This window comes from Myxocyprinus asiaticus, chromosome 16 (genome assembly GCF_019703515.2).
Source record: "Myxocyprinus asiaticus isolate MX2 ecotype Aquarium Trade chromosome 16, UBuf_Myxa_2, whole genome shotgun sequence".
NCBI classification, from domain to species: Eukaryota; Metazoa; Chordata; class Actinopteri; order Cypriniformes; family Catostomidae; genus Myxocyprinus; species Myxocyprinus asiaticus.
In genome coordinates this window covers 40,909,170-40,927,315 of record NC_059359.1, presented here as the reverse complement: position 1 = coordinate 40,927,315, position 18,146 = coordinate 40,909,170, and the positions used below count along the sequence as shown (strand labels likewise).

Here is an 18,146-nt window from a genome sequence, read left to right as displayed (position 1 = left end):
AGAGAGCACCAAGTGCGTGAGTCGTTGTCATGGTAATCAGATAGATTCTGAGCGGATTGCTGTGAAACTAGGATGAAAGTATCGTCAAATCATTGTGCAATGCAATAAAATATCTTCCCTTCGCTGCAATCGATACCAGACACGATACCAAGAAGAACGTTGATGATATTTAATTTCAAAGAAAAAGAATCAGTGAGCCTAACAGCTGAAACTGGGACATTATTACATTTTTCAGAGAAATGATGGGACATTGGGAAACATTTCATGAAACTGGGGCCGACGTCTGGTCACCCTAGTTTTCTACCTGCTTTGGCATCTTCATGTTAAGGTGATAGCGGGTTTAAAGGTTTAAAAACCTATCGCAACAAAAAACTAAATATTTTTTAGTTATGAAGTCCTGAAAATGTATTTTAGTTTCAGTTTTTCCAGTTATGTTGATTTTTATTTTTATTTCAGTTTATGAAAATGTTTTTTTTACATTTAATTTTAGTTTACGATAATAACCTTGATAACCAAACAGCCAATAACCAAAACGACACATGCTTTGTTTTACTCCTGTGCTAAAATGATACAACATACACAACAGACTTGAATGAGATTACAGAAAATGAGTTGATAGACAGCATGCGGTGGAGGAAAATTTTCAGTAAATAATGATTTTTTTTTAATTTTTGTTTTGTGTGTTTCTCACACAAAGCTATCATACAGTGTGTCTTAAGAAGTCTTGGAATAGAGACACCAGTCCCCATTCACTTTCACTGTGTGGAAAAGAGCAGCCAGAACATTTGGCAAAATAACTCATACAGATTTGGAACAAAATGAAGGTGAGTAAATGATGGCAGAATTTTTAATTTTGGTAAACTATTACTTTAAGAGATCAGACACAGGGACTGTGGTTTTCATAACAAAATAAACAGCAATTTTACATACAACAGTAGTCATTAATATAAAGTTATTAATTTATTTCTGTTTAAATTTATCTTCAGTTATTACTTCCCAAATTTATTAGGGATTAATAATGGTTTTGGATGTCTTCACTGACACTTTCTAATTCCTGGCAGAAAGCCCAGGAATACTCAATGCCTGGATGGATCAGTTTACAGGACCAAGTCAGCACTTTCTGGGAAGACTGACATAACAGGACATAAGAGCTCTTTCTGGCGCTCTCTGGTAGGACATCTGTGCCAAGGCAACTAGGAGCTTTATCAGACATTTTAACAGATAGACCAGGCTCTTGTTAAGCATATGAGCTTCTGTTTAAAAAATTCCTAACAGTCCTGTCTGATGAAAAATGACTGAAATGCTAGATTTGTACATTTTCTAAATTTCTGATCAGGATATGCCACTTTCGGTTGCAATACTGGCCACGGTGCACATTCCCAGGCTTAAAGTGGCACCTGAAGACCCCCTGGATAAGCATATTCTTATTTCAGATCCACATTCTGGATCCAACTTTTATATCCAAAATCAGAATAAACCACCTTTTGGCTATTTTCTGGCTTGGGTGCAACTTTCCTGGGCCTAGTGGGACCCAAAGACCCTGGAGGATGTCAAAAAAGTTGAAAAAATTAATAAAAATAAATGTAATTAAAAAAAAATGTTATAAGTCCATCTTAAAGGCCCAGATAATACTTCATACAAACTCGAAAAATGGACAGGTATGATGTCATTTAGAAATAAATCGGTCAAAAAGAAGGTGTTTAGGTTTGTTTCGGTGGTTTGTAACAGCTTGCCTGGGCGAACTTTTAGGAAAACTGCTAGCCGGCTGCTAAACACCTTCTTGCTGCCATAGGTCCACGTCATCGGTAGATGTGACCTGAAGCTCCATCTACTACTTTACATTTTTCAATCAGTGTTCAGCATGAACACACCAGCATGCAAGATCATGTCATTGTTTATTTAGTCTACAAAAGGAATCAAATCTACCCCCATTCACTCATGTGTCATCTGCTGCAAAAGCCATTCACACATCTCCCCAAAGTAAGATATGCCTCTATCACCATTCTTTTGTCTTTATTCTGAATATTAACACTCTTTTATAAACCTATCTTTGCAGTAGTATCAGTGTCATCATAAATCACAATAACAGTGTGTACACGGCCCATGTTATGGCCATGTTTAGTGTGTTAGCGCATTAGCATCATGAATTCACAATGTAAACAAGACAAATTTAACATTTTCTACTGCATATATATTACTTAAAATCATCACTGAGTGGTTAAAACAGCTTCTTTTACTGACCTCATGTGAATTCTACTTACAGAATGAGGCATAATGTTATTGATAACACATTTTAATGCCACATTAGTTAAGGTTTTACAAAGCGTCCTCATATTTCAGTGCTCCCACGGTGGCGGGTGTCTGAATGTTTGCAAACAGCATACCGTTGCTCGGCTGTTTAGAACTTTTTTTTTAGCCCTGAACGAAGAACGAAGAAGAACTTCTCTGGAAGTATACTGGGGCCTTCAGTTGGGGTCAGACTTCCACCCAAAGACCAAATATCCTGATTTTGGTCCAAAAGTCCAACGAGCCCAACTCCAAGTCTCAATAATATCCTAGTCCCTACATACAGTATGGATCGGGCCCCTCCTACAATGTATAAGTCTACAGGGTTTTTTTTTTTACACCCATATTATCTTGTGCTAGGTAAAAACCGGAAGCCCACTTATTTAGAAAAGTAATAGCACACCTCTTCTCTACAATTTGAAGTATCATTCTTGTCCGTAGCACAAACAGTAGAGCAAGAGTTATGCACCAAAGTTTAATACTTAAGGGTAAGGGGTTTGTTCAAATTGCATCAAAGTATGAGCAATAGCAAAAGTGATGCTTGCCCTGGCAAGAACACCTTATTTCAGCTTTGATGTTGTACATGAGCCATAGTACATAATTTTCTCTTTTTCAATGTATTATGTACATAGACACATTTGAGATGCATATTACCACCAGGTTTAAACAGTGATGTGTCTCGCTTGACCACTTATGATTGGATCAGTCATGAAAAATCTTGATACCATGTACATTGCTACCTTGATACATGTTAACACTCTGGCAAATATATATATATTCTTGTTTAAGACATTTTAAAAATGTAACATTTGACATTTCTTGGATTTAAGCTTTTAACAAGAACAAACAATTTGTCGGTGGGGTAATAAATATAAAATTAATTCAAGATATATTCTCTGAAAACAAGCTTATTTTTCTTACAATTTTTATTTTATTTTTTATTTTAAGTAAGAGAGCAGGGCCTTAGAAAGCAAAGAGCTAGAGGCAACTGCATTACACACCAGCTCTTCCAGATCTATGCATCTACTAGTATCCAGAAACTGTAAGAAAAACAACATATTTCAATCCTATCAAGTGTTTAACTTCTTCTCTGTTTATACTTTATCCCAAGCTTTCATTCAGAATCTTTATCAACTGATTACTTTTTAGAATTTTGCATCAACATTTTGGTTGCCAAATGGAACTTGCACATATCATCTTACTCTTGTCTTTGTCAATGATTTCATAGGAACAAGAAACTGATGTAACAGTAATGATAGACATATATTTTTGGGATTGGACTGGGATTGGACTAGAGTCCCTGTTGTCTCAGATGTCCTGGCGAGAGAGCCAGACCTGTCTCTAAAGCTATCAACACTTGCTGTTATGTTGTTTGATACGTTTGGTGACAGTGACAAGAGCTTGGAGCGGAGGTGTTTCCCTCAGCACATATGCGTTATGGAAGACGGGCTGAACAGATCCGTTCACCATCTGTTGGAGATAAGTGCTTGCGTGTTTGGAGGCATGTGCACTGCAACAAACTGGTTGTCCAAGATTATATATTAAATTATATTTCTAAATGAAGTTGACATGTAACTCTATATATATATATATATATATATATATATATATATATATATATATATATATATATATATATATATATATATACTTGTTTAAGGCATTTAAAAAATGCAACATTTGACATTTCTTGGATTTAAGCATTTAACAAGAGCAAACAATTTGTCAGTGGGGTAATAAATATAAAATTAATTCAAGATATATTCTCTGAAAACAAGCTTATTTTTCTTACAATTGGATTATTTTTTTTTTATTATTTTAAGTAAATAAACCTCACTAAATTGTTTTACTACTATGTTTAAAACCAGAAAAAAAATTGTGAATGAAGTATGAAAAATAAACAAGATTCCTACTCTCTCAGAAATAACTGTACTGTTTAAGGTACAATGGCTGTCACTGGGGTAATACCCACAAGGGAACCTTTTCTGTACCTCTTGTTAAACTTTATAACTCGTTTTGGGTACATATTTGTACTGTGAGGACCTATTGTGTAACTTTAAAGGTGCATTTATATGTTTTCTTACTCTAGGAACAAAAAACAAAAAAAACAAAAGTATCTTTTTGTCTCCGTTAGGTTACAAATATGTACCTAAAACAAGGGTACCACCCCAATGATGCCATTTTACCTTGAAGCTGAAGTATGTAATCCTGTGCCACCAGCACCACCGAATGGAATTGCAAAAATAGCTTTCTGGATCTGCCCCTCGCCTGCAGTTGTTCAAACAGTCAGACAGTACCACCCCCCATTCACACCATTAGTTGAGTAATGTTGCTGGGGCGAGTCTAAGTGGTTGCTCAAAACAAACACAACATTTTTTATAGTGCCAGAGAGACAGTGTTTACAGTTTTTGAGAAAATTAACCTATGAATGGCTTACTCTTAGTTATTTCCGCTGGGATAGAAGATAGTATTTGAACACTGAAAATGTTACATCAGCTTTAAACAGTATAATTTTTGTTTTGTTTTTTCTCTGAGTTTATAGTTTTGAAAAGGTCTAAATGTCTTATGCTTTGCTTATCCTGAAATTATATTAACGATTCTTAGAACAAGAAAAAATATTGAAAAACTAAATTTTTAAGTGTTTGAGAAGGAAAGAGCAAGCTTACACCCTTTCTCCACGCTTCTATCATATTGAGAGTGGGCAGGAGTGTTCTGCAATAATCTCTTTCCTCTGAGCATTAGCCTTTCACGCTCTTCCTTCTCTCTGCTGGCTCTGATGGGCATTAAGCTGAATCACAACTGGTATAGTCTGGTTCTCTGCAGTCCCAGCAGATCCAAAAACCTCACTGTAATCCTGGAGAAATTGGACTCATCCTTCTAAACCCCCTTGTCTTTCAATACTAGGCTAAGCATCAAAGTCAACTTCAGGAGTGCTAGCCTATGAACATGTATATCCAGCATCTCTGTAAGACTGATGAGCTCACTGGATATTTAATATCCTGCATCATAAATCAACATATTACCCATTTTTCTGAACATGTTAAGACAGAGATAGATTTCTCTGAAAAAATAAAAAATAAAAATCATCTTATGGCAGACTAAGGCGTTTTCCTTAACTGTTTTAAGCTGGTTCTAGCTGGTTAGCCAGTCTGGCCAAACTGGTGTTAACTGGTCTAGATGGTCAACCAGTCTAGCCAAGCTGATGTTTAGCTCATCTAGCTTGTCATCCAGTCTGGCTAAGCTGGTGTTAAACTGGTCTAGCTAGTCATCCTGACTGGCTAAACTGGTGTTAAACTGGTCTAGCTGGTCACCCGGTCTGGCAGAGCTGGTGTTTGAACTGGTCTAGCTAGTCACCCAGTGTGGCCAAGCTGATGTTTGAACTGGTCTAGCTGGTCACCCACTCTGGCCAAGCTGGTGTTTGAACTGGTCTAGCTGGTCACTCAGTTTGGCCAAGCTCGTGTTTGAACTGGTCTAGCTGGTCACCCCGTCCGGCCAAATTTGTGTTTAGCTGGTCTAGCAGGTCACCCAGTCCAGCCAAGTTTGTGTTTAGCTGGTTTAGTTGGTCACCCAGTGTGGCCAAGCTGTTGTTTGAACTGGTCTAGCTGGTCACCCACTCGGGCCAAGCTGGTGTTTAGCTGGTCTAGCTGGTCACCCAATCTGTCCAAGTTGGTGTTTAACTGGTCTAGCTGATCAACCAGTCTGCCAAGCTGGTGTTTGAACTGGTCAAGCTGGTCACCCAGTCTGGCCAAGCTGGTGTTTGAACTGGCCAAGCTGGTGTTTGAACTGGTCAAGCTGGTCTTTAGCTAGTCTAGCTGGTCACTCAGTCTGGCAGAGCTGGTGTTTGAACTGGTCTAGCTGGTCACCCAGTTTGGCCAAGCTGGTGTTTGAACTGGTCTAGCTGGTCACCCTGTCTGGCCAAGTTTGTGTTTAGCTGGTCTAGCTGGTCACCCAGTCTGGCCAAGCTGGTGTTTGAACTGGTAAAGCTGGTCACCCAGTTTGGCCAAGCTGGGCTTTAGCTAGTCTAGCTGGTCACTCAGTCTGGCTGAGCTGATATTTGAACTGGTCTAGCTGGTCACCCAGTGTGGCCAAGCTGTTGTTTGAACTGGTCTAGCTGGTCACCCAGTTTGGCCAAGCTGGTGTTTAGCTGGTAACCCAGTCTGGCTTAACTGGTGTTTAACTGGTCTAGCTGGTCACCCAGTGTGGCCAAGCTGGTGTTTGAACTGGTCTAGCTGGTCACCCAGTCTGGCCAAGCTGGTGTTTGAACTGGTCTAGCTGGTCACCCAGTCTGGCCAAGCTGGTGTTTAGCTGGTCTAGCTAAGCACCCAGTCTGGCCAAGCTGATGTTTAGCTGGTCTAGCTAGGCAGCCAGTCTGGCAAAGCTGATATTTGAACTGGTCTAGCTGGTCACCCAGTGTGGCCAAGCTGTTGTTTGAACTGGTCTAGCTGGTCACCCACTTGGGCCAAGCTGGTGTTTTAACTGGTATAGCTGGTCACCCAGTCTGGCCAAGCTGGTGTTTAGCTGGTCTAGCTGGTCACCCAATCTGTCCAAGTTGGTGTTTAACTGGTCTAGCTGATCAACCAGTCTGCCAAGCTGGTGTTTGAACTGGTCAAGCTGGTCACCCAGTCTGGCCAAGATGGTGTTTAGCTAGTCTAACTGGTCACTCAGTCTGGAAGAGCTGGTGTTTGAACTGGTCTAGCAAGTCACCCAGTGTGGCCAAGCTGGTGTTTAGCTGGTAACCCAGTCTGGCTTAACTTGTGTTTAACTGGTCTAGCTGGTCACCCAGTGTGGCCAATCTGGTGTTTGAACTGGTCTAGCTGGTCACCCAGTCTGGCCAAGCTGGTGTTTGAACTGGTCTAGCTGGTCACCCAGTCTGGCCAAGCTGGTGTTTAGCTGGTCTAGCTAAGCACCCAGTCTGGCAAAGCTGATGTTTAGCTGGTCTAGCTTGTCATCCAGAATGGCTAAGCTGGTATTAAACCTGTGCAGCAAGTCAACTTGTGTAGCCAAGCTGATGTTTAACTGGTCTAGTTAGTGTAATGCAGTGCCAAGTAGTCTGGGCTCAGTGAATATCACCTGAGAAAACAAAGAACTTTACAGAAAATCAACATAAGAAGTCTCTTACAAAGTTAGCATCTCTATCTCAAGCATCACACCTCACTTGTTTACTGTTTGGTTTTGATATTTACTTTTGTCTGGGTTTTAAAGGCAATTTAGCACATTGATCAACGGAATGTTCTGTAGCCAGATATCCCCATAGTGCTAACACTACGTACTTTGCTGAAGTCAGGTATGCATATGTTACTTTTAAGATTCATCTTTGAGTATTGGATGCTTTGTTTTGATTATTTCTGAATTGATTAATTATGTAATTGGCATGATACACATTTAACTGACAAACACATTTTTAAACTTGATTTTATTCTGACATATTCTGAAATTGTTGGCTTTAGTACATTACGTTAAATTCATATTACCACAAATCTGCGATCAGGGTTAGTACATGCTAAAACCTAGTATTCGATGGAGCATGAAGCATATCAATTGAGATCTTAGATATTTTTATTTTTATCCCCTTTTCTCCCAATTTGGAATGCCCAATTCCCACTACTTAGTAGGTCCTCGTGGTGGCGCGGTTACTCACCTCAATCCGGGTGGCTGAGGACAAGTCTCAGTTGCCTCCACTTCTGAGACCGTCAATCTGCGCATCTTATCACATGGCTCGTTGTGCATGACACCGCAGAGACTCCACATGTGGAGGCTCATGCTACTCTCCGCGATCCACGCACAACTTACCATGCACCTCATTGAAAGTGAGAAACACTAATCGTGACCAAAAGGAGGTTATCTCATGTGGCTCTACCCTGCCTAGCATCCGGGCCAAATTGGTTGCTTAGGAGACCTGGCTGGAGTCACTCAGCACACCCTGGATTCGAACTCACAACTCCAGGGGTGAGAGTCTGATGCTCCACCAAGAGCTGTGATAATGAAATTCCCTAACTACGCCAACAAAGTCCACACCTTGAAAGCAGCAAGAGCAAAAAGTACAGTGATGTTGGTCAAAAAAACTTATGTTTTTCTCTGATGTCTCAGTTGAACTGCACAAGAAGTGAAAACAATTTGATGCGGTAAAGAAAGATCTTCACGATCTCAATATCCCCGATCTCCGTTATGGCATCTTACATCCAGCTACTTTGTGTGTAACATACAATGGAAAGAGCCATATGTTCAACAATCCTTCAGACGTGGAGGTTTTTGCGAGATCTGAAAGGCAGTGCCTAATAGGATTCAAATTAAGCTTTTCTTCTTTGGGACCAGTTTCAGGAACGTAAGCAATTCACTGGCTTTGTTACTGATAAGTTATATGTTATAATTTATTGTTCTTGATGTTGGGTCGACATTTTTGACTGTTGCGGGACTCGATTCCAGTGATCAGGCAAGCTGTTCCTCACTGTGAAGAGTTCGGGGGTGGATCAGCAAAGTTCCATATTCAGGCTCTTTCGAGAAGTCCGTGGGAAGTGTTTAATTGGGGAAAGGAAGAGGAGTGATGGTATTTCGTTTGGGGAAATACCTGTTAGTTGGCCGACTGTTCTGTTCAGTTGTTATGTGTCTATACTATGGGTTTTCCTTTTTTTTTTTTTCTGCTTCACAAGAAGAATATATATGTCTTCTTTGGTATTAATCCTCTCTGAGAGACTGGTAATATGTATATATTGTAATAATGTTTTCCCTGTCTGATATTCAATTTGCTTCCTGGAATGTGAGAAGTCTAAACAAGATTGTAAAGTTAAAGCAAGTGATAAACAGAATTAAACAAATGAAAGCTAAAATAGTGTTTCTTCAGGAAACTCACTTAGTTCCAGGGGATCTGGCTATGGTGAGGAAGAGATGGCCAGGGCAAGTGTTTACGGCCTCCTTTAATTCTCATTCTAGGGGGGTTCTCACCCTTATACATAAATCCATACCCTTACAAATAATTAACACAATTTGTGACAGACTGGGGAGATATATAATTATTCAAGGCGAGATCCTTTCTTTGGACTAAATTTAGTGAATGTTTACGGGCTCAATGCGGATAATCATACTATTTACAGGAATTTATTTTTAGCATTGGCTGAAATGCCAGGACTTTTTTTATAGGGGGAGATTTTAATTGTACTCTACAACCAGAATTAGATAGATCAACTAAATCAGATCTCTCTCATCTACAAACTAGAATAGAGTTGAAACAGTACATGCAAGACTTCAATTTAATAGACATATGGAGGAACAGATACCTGGATAGTTTGATTTACTCATGTTACTCTAGTACTTATAAAACATTTTCTCGTATTGATTACTTTCTGTTATCTGCTGATCTAATTTACAAAGTTAAGAAATGCTGGTACGACAGTATATTAATCTCAGATCATGCGGCAGTCTCATTCACACTAAAGCCTCCTAATTTTTTATGCGGACCCCCAAGATGGCGCTTACATATAACTTGGTTTGAAAGATTCGGAGTTTGGGAATTTATCGATAAACAGATAGATTACTATTTTGAAATAAATATGAATCAGACATCTGCATCAGTCAGGTGGGAAGCATTTAAAGCTTTTTAAGAGGAAGAATGATTAGCTATGCAAATTATAAATTTAAGAGTTCTCAATTTGAAATGGTAAATCTTGAAAATAAAGGAAATTGAATCTGAAGCATACCAGAAAATTACCCCTGATCTTCTTTCGGAATTACACAAATTGAAAATTAAATATATTGAGTTTTCAATAGAACATGCAAAGAAAAGTCTGATGAGACTTATTACAAGGGAGGGGAGAAGGCGGGAAAGTTATTAGCTTGGCATATTAAGCAGTTACAAGCTGAAAGAGCCATACATTCCATTCAGACAGAGAAGGATGAGATAACATTTGATCAAGTTGAGATAAATAAGGTCTTTAAGAACTATTATCAAGCTCTTTATAGTTCTGAATATTCAGAGAGTGCAGCAGAGAGACAAAAACAATTCCTGGATGTTTTGGATATTGAGTCTAAGGATTTGGAATCCAGGACATCCCTTGAAGATGATCTAAAGTTTGAGGAGCTGTCTGAGGCTATTATTAGTATGAAAGGAGGTAAGACTCCAGGGCCGGATGGCATACCGATAGAAATATATAAAAATTTTCATCATAAACTAATTTACCCTCTACTAGATATGCACCGGGAATTATTGAATAATGGGGTTCTGCCCTCCTCTCTAAACACGGCAGTGATTACACTGCTGTTAAAACCTGGCAAACTGCCAAATGAATACGGTTCATACAGACCAATTTCTCTTCTGAACAATGATTTAAAGATTCTTTGTAAGGTGTTAGCAAAGAGATTAGAAATACATTTGCCCCAACTTGTGCATATGGACCAAAACGGCTTCGTATGGGGGAGACGGGTTTTGCATAATATCTGTAGAGTACTTAATATACTGTATGAGAAATCCAATACTTATGATAATGCACTCCTTTCATTAGACGCTGAAAAAGTGTTTGACAGGCTTGAGTGGCAATACTTGTTCCAAACTATGGAAAGGATGGGATTTTGGGAGAAGTTTATGAAATGTGTACGGATCCTATATGCTAACCCTTCATCTGAGATACTGACAAACGGAATGATATCTGCTCCTTTCAGACTCTATAGAGGAACACATCAGGGCTGCCCGCTTTCTCCCTTGCTCTTTACCATAGCGATTGAGCCATTGGCTATGGCAATCCGTAAACATCACATATCTCAGTTATTACAATTGGTTCCTCAGAACACCATATTTCATTATATGCAGATGATATAATTACATTCTCTTCCAGTCTAAGATGATCTATCCCAGCACTGCTTAACTTGATTGAAACGTTTGGAGAATTTTCAGGGTATAAAATCAATAATTCTAAATCTATGTTGCTGTTCCTCCATAAAGCAGAAAGGCTTCTCCCACCAGTTCAGACTCCCTTTACAGTTTCACAAGCGGGGTTTACCTATTTTGGGATTAAAATTACATCTAATGTTAATGAAATTATATCCGCTAATTATAAACCTATATCATATTCTGTAATTGATTTGCTGAACAGGTGGACAGAATTCCCTATTTCATTAATTGGTCATGTTAATATATTAAAAATGTCAATCCTACGCAAATTGTTATATCTCTTCCAATCCACCCCCCTCCCTCCACACCCTTCTTTTTTACCCTGATGAAAAAAGCTTTTACAAACTTCATTTGGAACAATAAGCATCCTCGACGTAGGCTTTCCCTACTCTACCTGCCTTATGATAGAGGGGGGGCTAAACCTGCCAGACCTAAACTGGTACTACTGAGCTGCTCAAATTAGAGTGGCAATGTTTTATTTTGAGAAAGATTATCCTCTGACCTGGGTATCTATAGAGGCTCATTCTATTTCAATTCCTTTGAATTTATATCTGTATTCAGCAGATTCCAAAAAGTTAAATAAATGCACTAAAAATCTATATACCAGGAATACTATAGTGGTTTGGTTTGAGGACCTTGCACATTTAGGTGAATTAGCACAACTTTTGCATTTCTCACCAATTTTTGGTAATGGTAATTTTCATCCCGGTAGAGCTGATCTAGGTTTTAAAATCTGGTCAAGTCAAGGTATTAGAAAAGTGTCTGATCTTTATAGTGAGTGAGGATTTATGTCCTTTGAAGAAATTAGAACAAAGTTTGGAATTCCCCAAAAACATTTTTTCAAATATTTGCAATTATGCAGTTTCATTCAATCAAAACAAGGCCATAATCTAGCTGAGCCCCCTCTCTCTACCTTAGAAAATTTTACACTTAACTATTTGAAAGGTAGGGGTCAAATACCTGTGTTATATAAACAGTTTGTGGCCAAATCTAGAGAATCATTTCATGACAGACTTCAAGCATGGAGATCTGATCTGCAGGTTGATATAACTGAGGAAGAGTGGCAAACAACTTGCTTAAAAGCTCAAACTCAAACAATAAGCACTCATTTGAGACTGCTTCAGTATAAATGGCTGAGTAGACAATATATCACTCCAGTGAAGTTACATCACTTTAACCCCAATATTCCTGATGTATGTTATAAATGTAAACAAGAGAAGGGAACTTTATTCCATTGTATGTGGGAGTGCACCAAAGTGAACTGTTTTTGGGTCAAAATACTGAATATAATAAGCCAAATTATTGGGAAAGAAATTCCTCTTGACCCTAAGCTGTGTATATTGCATGTTTATCCTTTGAATTTAAAAATCACCAAGTATGAAAGATTGTTGTTAATTTTTTGCTTATTGGAAGCTAAAGGTGTAATTGCACGATCTTGGAAAAAAGAAGAAAGTCCTGGAATGTCTCAATGGATAAACGGGATGACCTCATGCCTTGCCTTAGAAAAGATTACCTATTTTATGAAAAACAAACTTCACATATTCTGGTCCATCTGGAATGTGTTTTATGACTTTTTAGAAAAGCTTGATGGTACTTCTTTTATGGAATTGATAGAAAGTTAGAGTGCTTAAACAAATAGACTATTACTGTACTTGTATATGGAGATGTTTTTTTTATTTATTTTTTATTTTATTTTTGTATTTATTTAAGTATTATGTTTCTTTATCTGGTTGTAATGAAAAACCCAACTACTGTCTAAATTTGTAAATTATGTTTATGTAAGTTATAAAAAAAATATTGTTGAAAAAAAAAGTAAGAATTAACTAGAATAATCAAGTATCAAAATCTAGATAAGATCTCAATTAATAATCAATAATAATTGGAATCTTAACCTAAATCCGAGGTCTAATACAACTGGAGTCTGATCAAATTAGATCAGATTCGGTCTTAACTAAATCAAGTAGTTTAAGATTTAAAAAAGATTTAGCTGGTAATGCTGGTCATCCAGTCTGGCCAAGCTGGTGTTTAGCTGGTTTAGCTGGTCACCAAGTCTGGCTAAACTGGTGTTCAACTGGTCTAGCTAGTCATCCAGTGTGGCCAAGCTGGTCTTTAACTGGTCTAGCTGGTCACCCAGTGTGGCCAAGATGGTGTTTAGTTGCTCTAGCTTGTCTCCAAGAACAGACCAGTCTGACACACTTTACCAGGATGGGTGGCAGCCTAACCACCTTAGGCTGTTTTAAGCTATATGCTTTCAGTAGGTATTTTCTTTTGCATTGTCTATAACTCAAAATTGTTCAATGATTAGTCAGAACATTCGGTTTGGATCATGTGGAATAAATAGTAAAAGTTCTGTTATCTGAAATAAAATAATTACCCAATGTCTGAAGTCTGTGGTCTGAAGAACCTCAAACATCATTAAAATCCATATATGCACTCAAATACAACAACAACAACAAAGCTATGCAATACAATTTAGCCTCTCATTAGCATCACATTCTTGATTAATGCTCCTTTAGAGAGCTTAGTGCTAGTATCTGTTTGTCCAAACTGTCACTAAATTGTAATATCCAATGACCTTCTTGTGTTTGTCTCCAAATGTCCAAATTTGATCCTGATCTGGGTTCAGAGGTCTGAAGTCACCTTTGTCACTCTTCCATGAATGGATGAACGGTGATGCCTTTAGGTGCAGCATCTGAGTAATCAAGTGGTACACCCTGGACAGGAACCCAACCATGTCAGTTGGCCATGGTAACCTCTTCATCCCATGGCTAAAACTCTTAACCACACCCAGAATATACTGCCAGACACCCGTTAGAGGGCAGATTTTTGAGCTTGAGTGTCTGAGAAATGTTTACTGGGCAATGCCTTTCTTTGTCATGGTCAACGCAAACATGATGGATGAAGCATGTACTCAAACTGCATTTGTGAAATAAATGGTTTAAGATCAGTAAACTCAGCTCTAGCTTTGGAGAGGCTCTGGATCATGGGAAGCAGGTTTCACAGTCCAGGTGTATGTGTTAAATGAGACGTGTGTAATGTTTTTCAATGTTAAAATCACCTATTCCAAAACTATTTAAAAACTGTGACTCTGTGGTACTATTATTAGACTGCTCTGTCTGTTTGAGCATCCTGTCCAACCCTAAATGTTTTATATTTTGACCTGTGAAGTACTATAATCTGCATTTTATGTATGAGGTAAAAATAATCAAAACAAATATTGTTATATTTAATTAAATATCAATAATGATACTGATACTAAATTGAACTAATATTAAATAAGTAATAATATAATGTTTTAGAGGTGCTGAGGTCTTCATGTGCTTGTTGAGGATGGGATATGGAAAATGGAAAAGTAACCCAGCAATATCCCACCAGTAAGGGCAGCTATGTTTAGTGTGCTAATGACAGCATGCAGATGTATATACTTTGCAGGACTGCAGTAAGTGATCTTCCTCTCTGACTGAAGATATGTGAGAATGAGAGAGCAACAGAAAAAGAGAGCAAGAACAAGAGAGAGAGCTGTAAATGATTGCCAAGCAAAACACAGCTACACTTGGGAAACAATCAGCACAGTATCAAGCAGGTTTAGGGGAGTTTTAGACACTTTAATACTTTAAGAGCTGCTCTCAGAGAAACTGCATTGGGTGATGAGTCATTAGGAGTCTCTCAGAGAACTAGTATGGAGGAAACACACCACAGTTAAGCGAACCACCGGCTGTTAAGATGCCGCTCTGCTGGACGGTAAGCACCCAGGGACATACTTAACCAGCTCTGGAAGCTGGCGACCATTTTGGCAGCCCTGGCATGAGCGTCATGCTATAAGCCCACGTCTACCTTTCCAAGCCATCATATTTTACTGCGTATTACTGTTTGCAGACTTGAAAGATGCACTGGAGAAGGCAAGCGATGGATAACTCTACCCAGGGGTCCCTGACTAGACTTGATACATGACAAAACAATAGCTCTGCATGATGCTGCCAAGGAGACGGCTCTAAACTCTATTATTATAAGGGATAGGAGGGAAAAGCAACTCTAAAATCACACATTGAAATATCTTAAGCAGCACTGGGCTGCCCTGAGATGACATTGCAATCCAAAAAGATAAAAAAAAACATGCAATATAACAACCCTGATGAAAACAAACAGCTTAAAACTAAAACAACTGTGTTGATGGCATCCACATGATCATTTCTGTCAAATTTGATTATTTTGGTCTTCTCTCCATATGTTCTTGGACACCGATGATTGCTGCTTGCGGCTATATTTTTTATTATTATTATTTTTCTGCCCTAAAAGCGTATGGGCAGCAAAAACTGTAAGTCCTAGAGACACCAAACTTGGCAGGATGGTCCCAAATCCCCACCACTACTCAGGCACATACACACACCCCCATCTGCCCTAGGTGGTGCTTTAATGAGCACTTTTATGTTTCGGCTCATTTCTTCATAACCGTAAGGGCTAGAATCAAAATTATTTTTTCCTCTGATTCCTTGAGTAAATGGGGGCACTACAGCCTAGCTGGTATGAGGAATTGTAATTATGATGCTTGCCTCTGCAAACAGTCTAGCTGGTAAAGCTCAATAAAATACATAATAAATACTGTTCTGAAAAGCACATGAAGTATTTTGTGGGGTAATTTCCTAAGAAACCACTAAAATCTTTAGCCCTTGTGAGTAAAATTAGAGAAGGTTAATGTTACCTTGGGGGGCAGGGTTGTGTATTGCAGGACACCACACCGGTAGAGGGACGAGAGCGTGAGTTACAGTAAGACGTGTTCACCTGAACTCTTAAATCCTTGTAGCATGCTGATTTAGTGACCATCTGACCTGAGGAACAAACACAAAAAGTTGTATCAATGTAACAAAGTGTCTCCTTGATGAATTGTCCTGAAGACTATATGACTGTGCAAATATAGAGTATATGTACATATACACCAAAACATAAATCCACAATGCCTTGTCCAATGATTCTGAGTAGATATGAATGTAATGGCCAGACAACTGTCCCCTTTGTCCTTTGACATCATTGATAAAAGCTATTATACCGGAAAGTCCAAGTTATTTTGGCTGAAGAAGCAGCCTTCCACAGTTGAAGCAGAGGGCACTTGACCTCTGGATTAAAGGACATCCTAAAGTAGGTATTGTTCACCTTAGTTGCCTCACGCTCCACGCTGTCTGCACACCATTACAAAGTGGAAATTTCAAGGCTTGTGTGAAAGGCAAGGAGGGTTGCGGCCCATGTCAGCACTAATGATGGGAACAGACCTGAGCTTAGTGGCTCACCTGAACGTGAACTAGGATGGTAAGGGTGTGCAGCAAAGCCATTATCTGTTTCTCTTTCTGTCCCTTTTGCAGTTTCAAAATTATTTGTCAGATCACAGCAATGATTTTACTGGCTATATAAATGTTAACAATATCATGAATATCGCAATTATTTTATTTGACCACTTGATTTCCTATAGAGCGCATCATTAGATTAATTTTATGATCCTTCAGGGCAACACAATTAATCAAAATAACATCAAAATCACGATATCGTCTTATGATTATTAAACCTCAAAAGGCTGCGATTAAATTAAATGAATAGCCTACATAGTCTGTGTGCACTTCAGAGTGAACAGGTGCCTCTTAATGCTGCACTGTATACTCTGTGAGTGATGTGAAAAAGAAACTAACTGCTAAAATGATATCCTTGTCCATTGTGAATATTTAGTGTAGCTGTATACGCAGCACTGCCCACCCAGAGGTCACCCAAGCAGCTTGTGGTGAATTTGCATGTCAAAGCTCATACGAAATCCACGAGAGAAAATTCTTCATCACCGGAAGTCCATTGTGCAAAATTCACGGTCACGCGGATTCCTATTCCTGTATTTCGACCGCTGACTTTTGCCGTGCAAAGGTAAATGTGACTGCGCCTTTACCAGTGTTCAGGTCTTTCAGCTCCTGCGGCTCAAGCAGGGAATCTCCAAAATATAAGAATGTCATCTTCTAAATACATTGTTAGTGCATTGGTAATATCTTGCAGTGTTTTTTATTTCGCATTACGCTTTGGTAAACGGTCATAATGCTTATTCTTTGTCTTGTCTTTGTTACTGTTAATGAAATAATAAAACACTTATTCTACAGACATTTTTTGCCGGTAATTTAATTGATGAGATTAACACTAGTTTCATATTTTGGCCTATATTTAAGAGGTGAAACACTTCAGTTGGGCAGCAGGATGTCCTGCAATTAAGGCTTCATGTCCCATATGCTCATATGTTAATGGTTCTATGTAAGTCGTGGAAACAAATTCCACCATCCCTCTTCATGGGCCAATAACAAAAAAAGAATGGATTTGATTCAAATTTGTTTCATAAGTTTTTTTTTTTTTTTGAGTACATGATGTCCTCATACAGTAAATTCATGATCAGTGTTTGTGTAACGAGTCAGGAGAGAATGGAGGATCTAAATGCAGTGTCTTTAATAGAAACAAAAGATGAACCAAGTAACAAAACACAGGGAACTCGGTACAGAACATGACAATACAAGTGAAGACTGACAAGGGAAACAGGGAAAACAAGGGCTTAAATACACAGGGGCAAACAAGGGAATGAGGAACACCTGTGGAAACAATCAGGGGAAAACCAATCATAAAATGAAACTACCAAAGGACTACAAACTAACAGGAACTAAACAAGAATTTCAACATAAGTCAATACAAAAACAGGGAATATGTGACAGAGCCCCCCTTAAGGAACGGATTCCAGACACTCAAAAAAAATTGTCCTTGGGGTGTGGGGGAAAACAGGTAACTACAAAGGGGGCACAAAGTGCAAGGGGAGCAGAGGAAAAAGGTAAAGTAAGGGAGGCTTGAAACCAAGGCGGAGCCAGAGGGATGGAGAGCCAGGGCGATGCTGCAGGCTCGGAGGATCAAGTAGACCAGAGCAGATCAGGCGGACGGCCAGGAGACCAGAGCAGATCAGGCGGACGGCCAGGAGTCC

At 38.9% G+C, this 18,146-nt stretch overlaps 1 protein-coding gene across 1 annotated transcript in view; it reads right to left on the bottom strand.

Annotated features, from left to right (window-relative positions):
* LOC127453799 (A disintegrin and metalloproteinase with thrombospondin motifs 16-like) overlaps window positions 1-18,146 on the bottom strand; it is a 122,598-nt gene that overhangs the window by 16,533 nt on the left and 87,919 nt on the right. Inside the window, exon 18 of the mRNA XM_051720492.1 lies at window positions 15,864-15,990. Coding sequence (XP_051576452.1) covers window positions 15,864-15,990 — 127 coding nt within the window. The remainder of the gene's footprint in view (window positions 1-15,863; window positions 15,991-18,146) is intronic.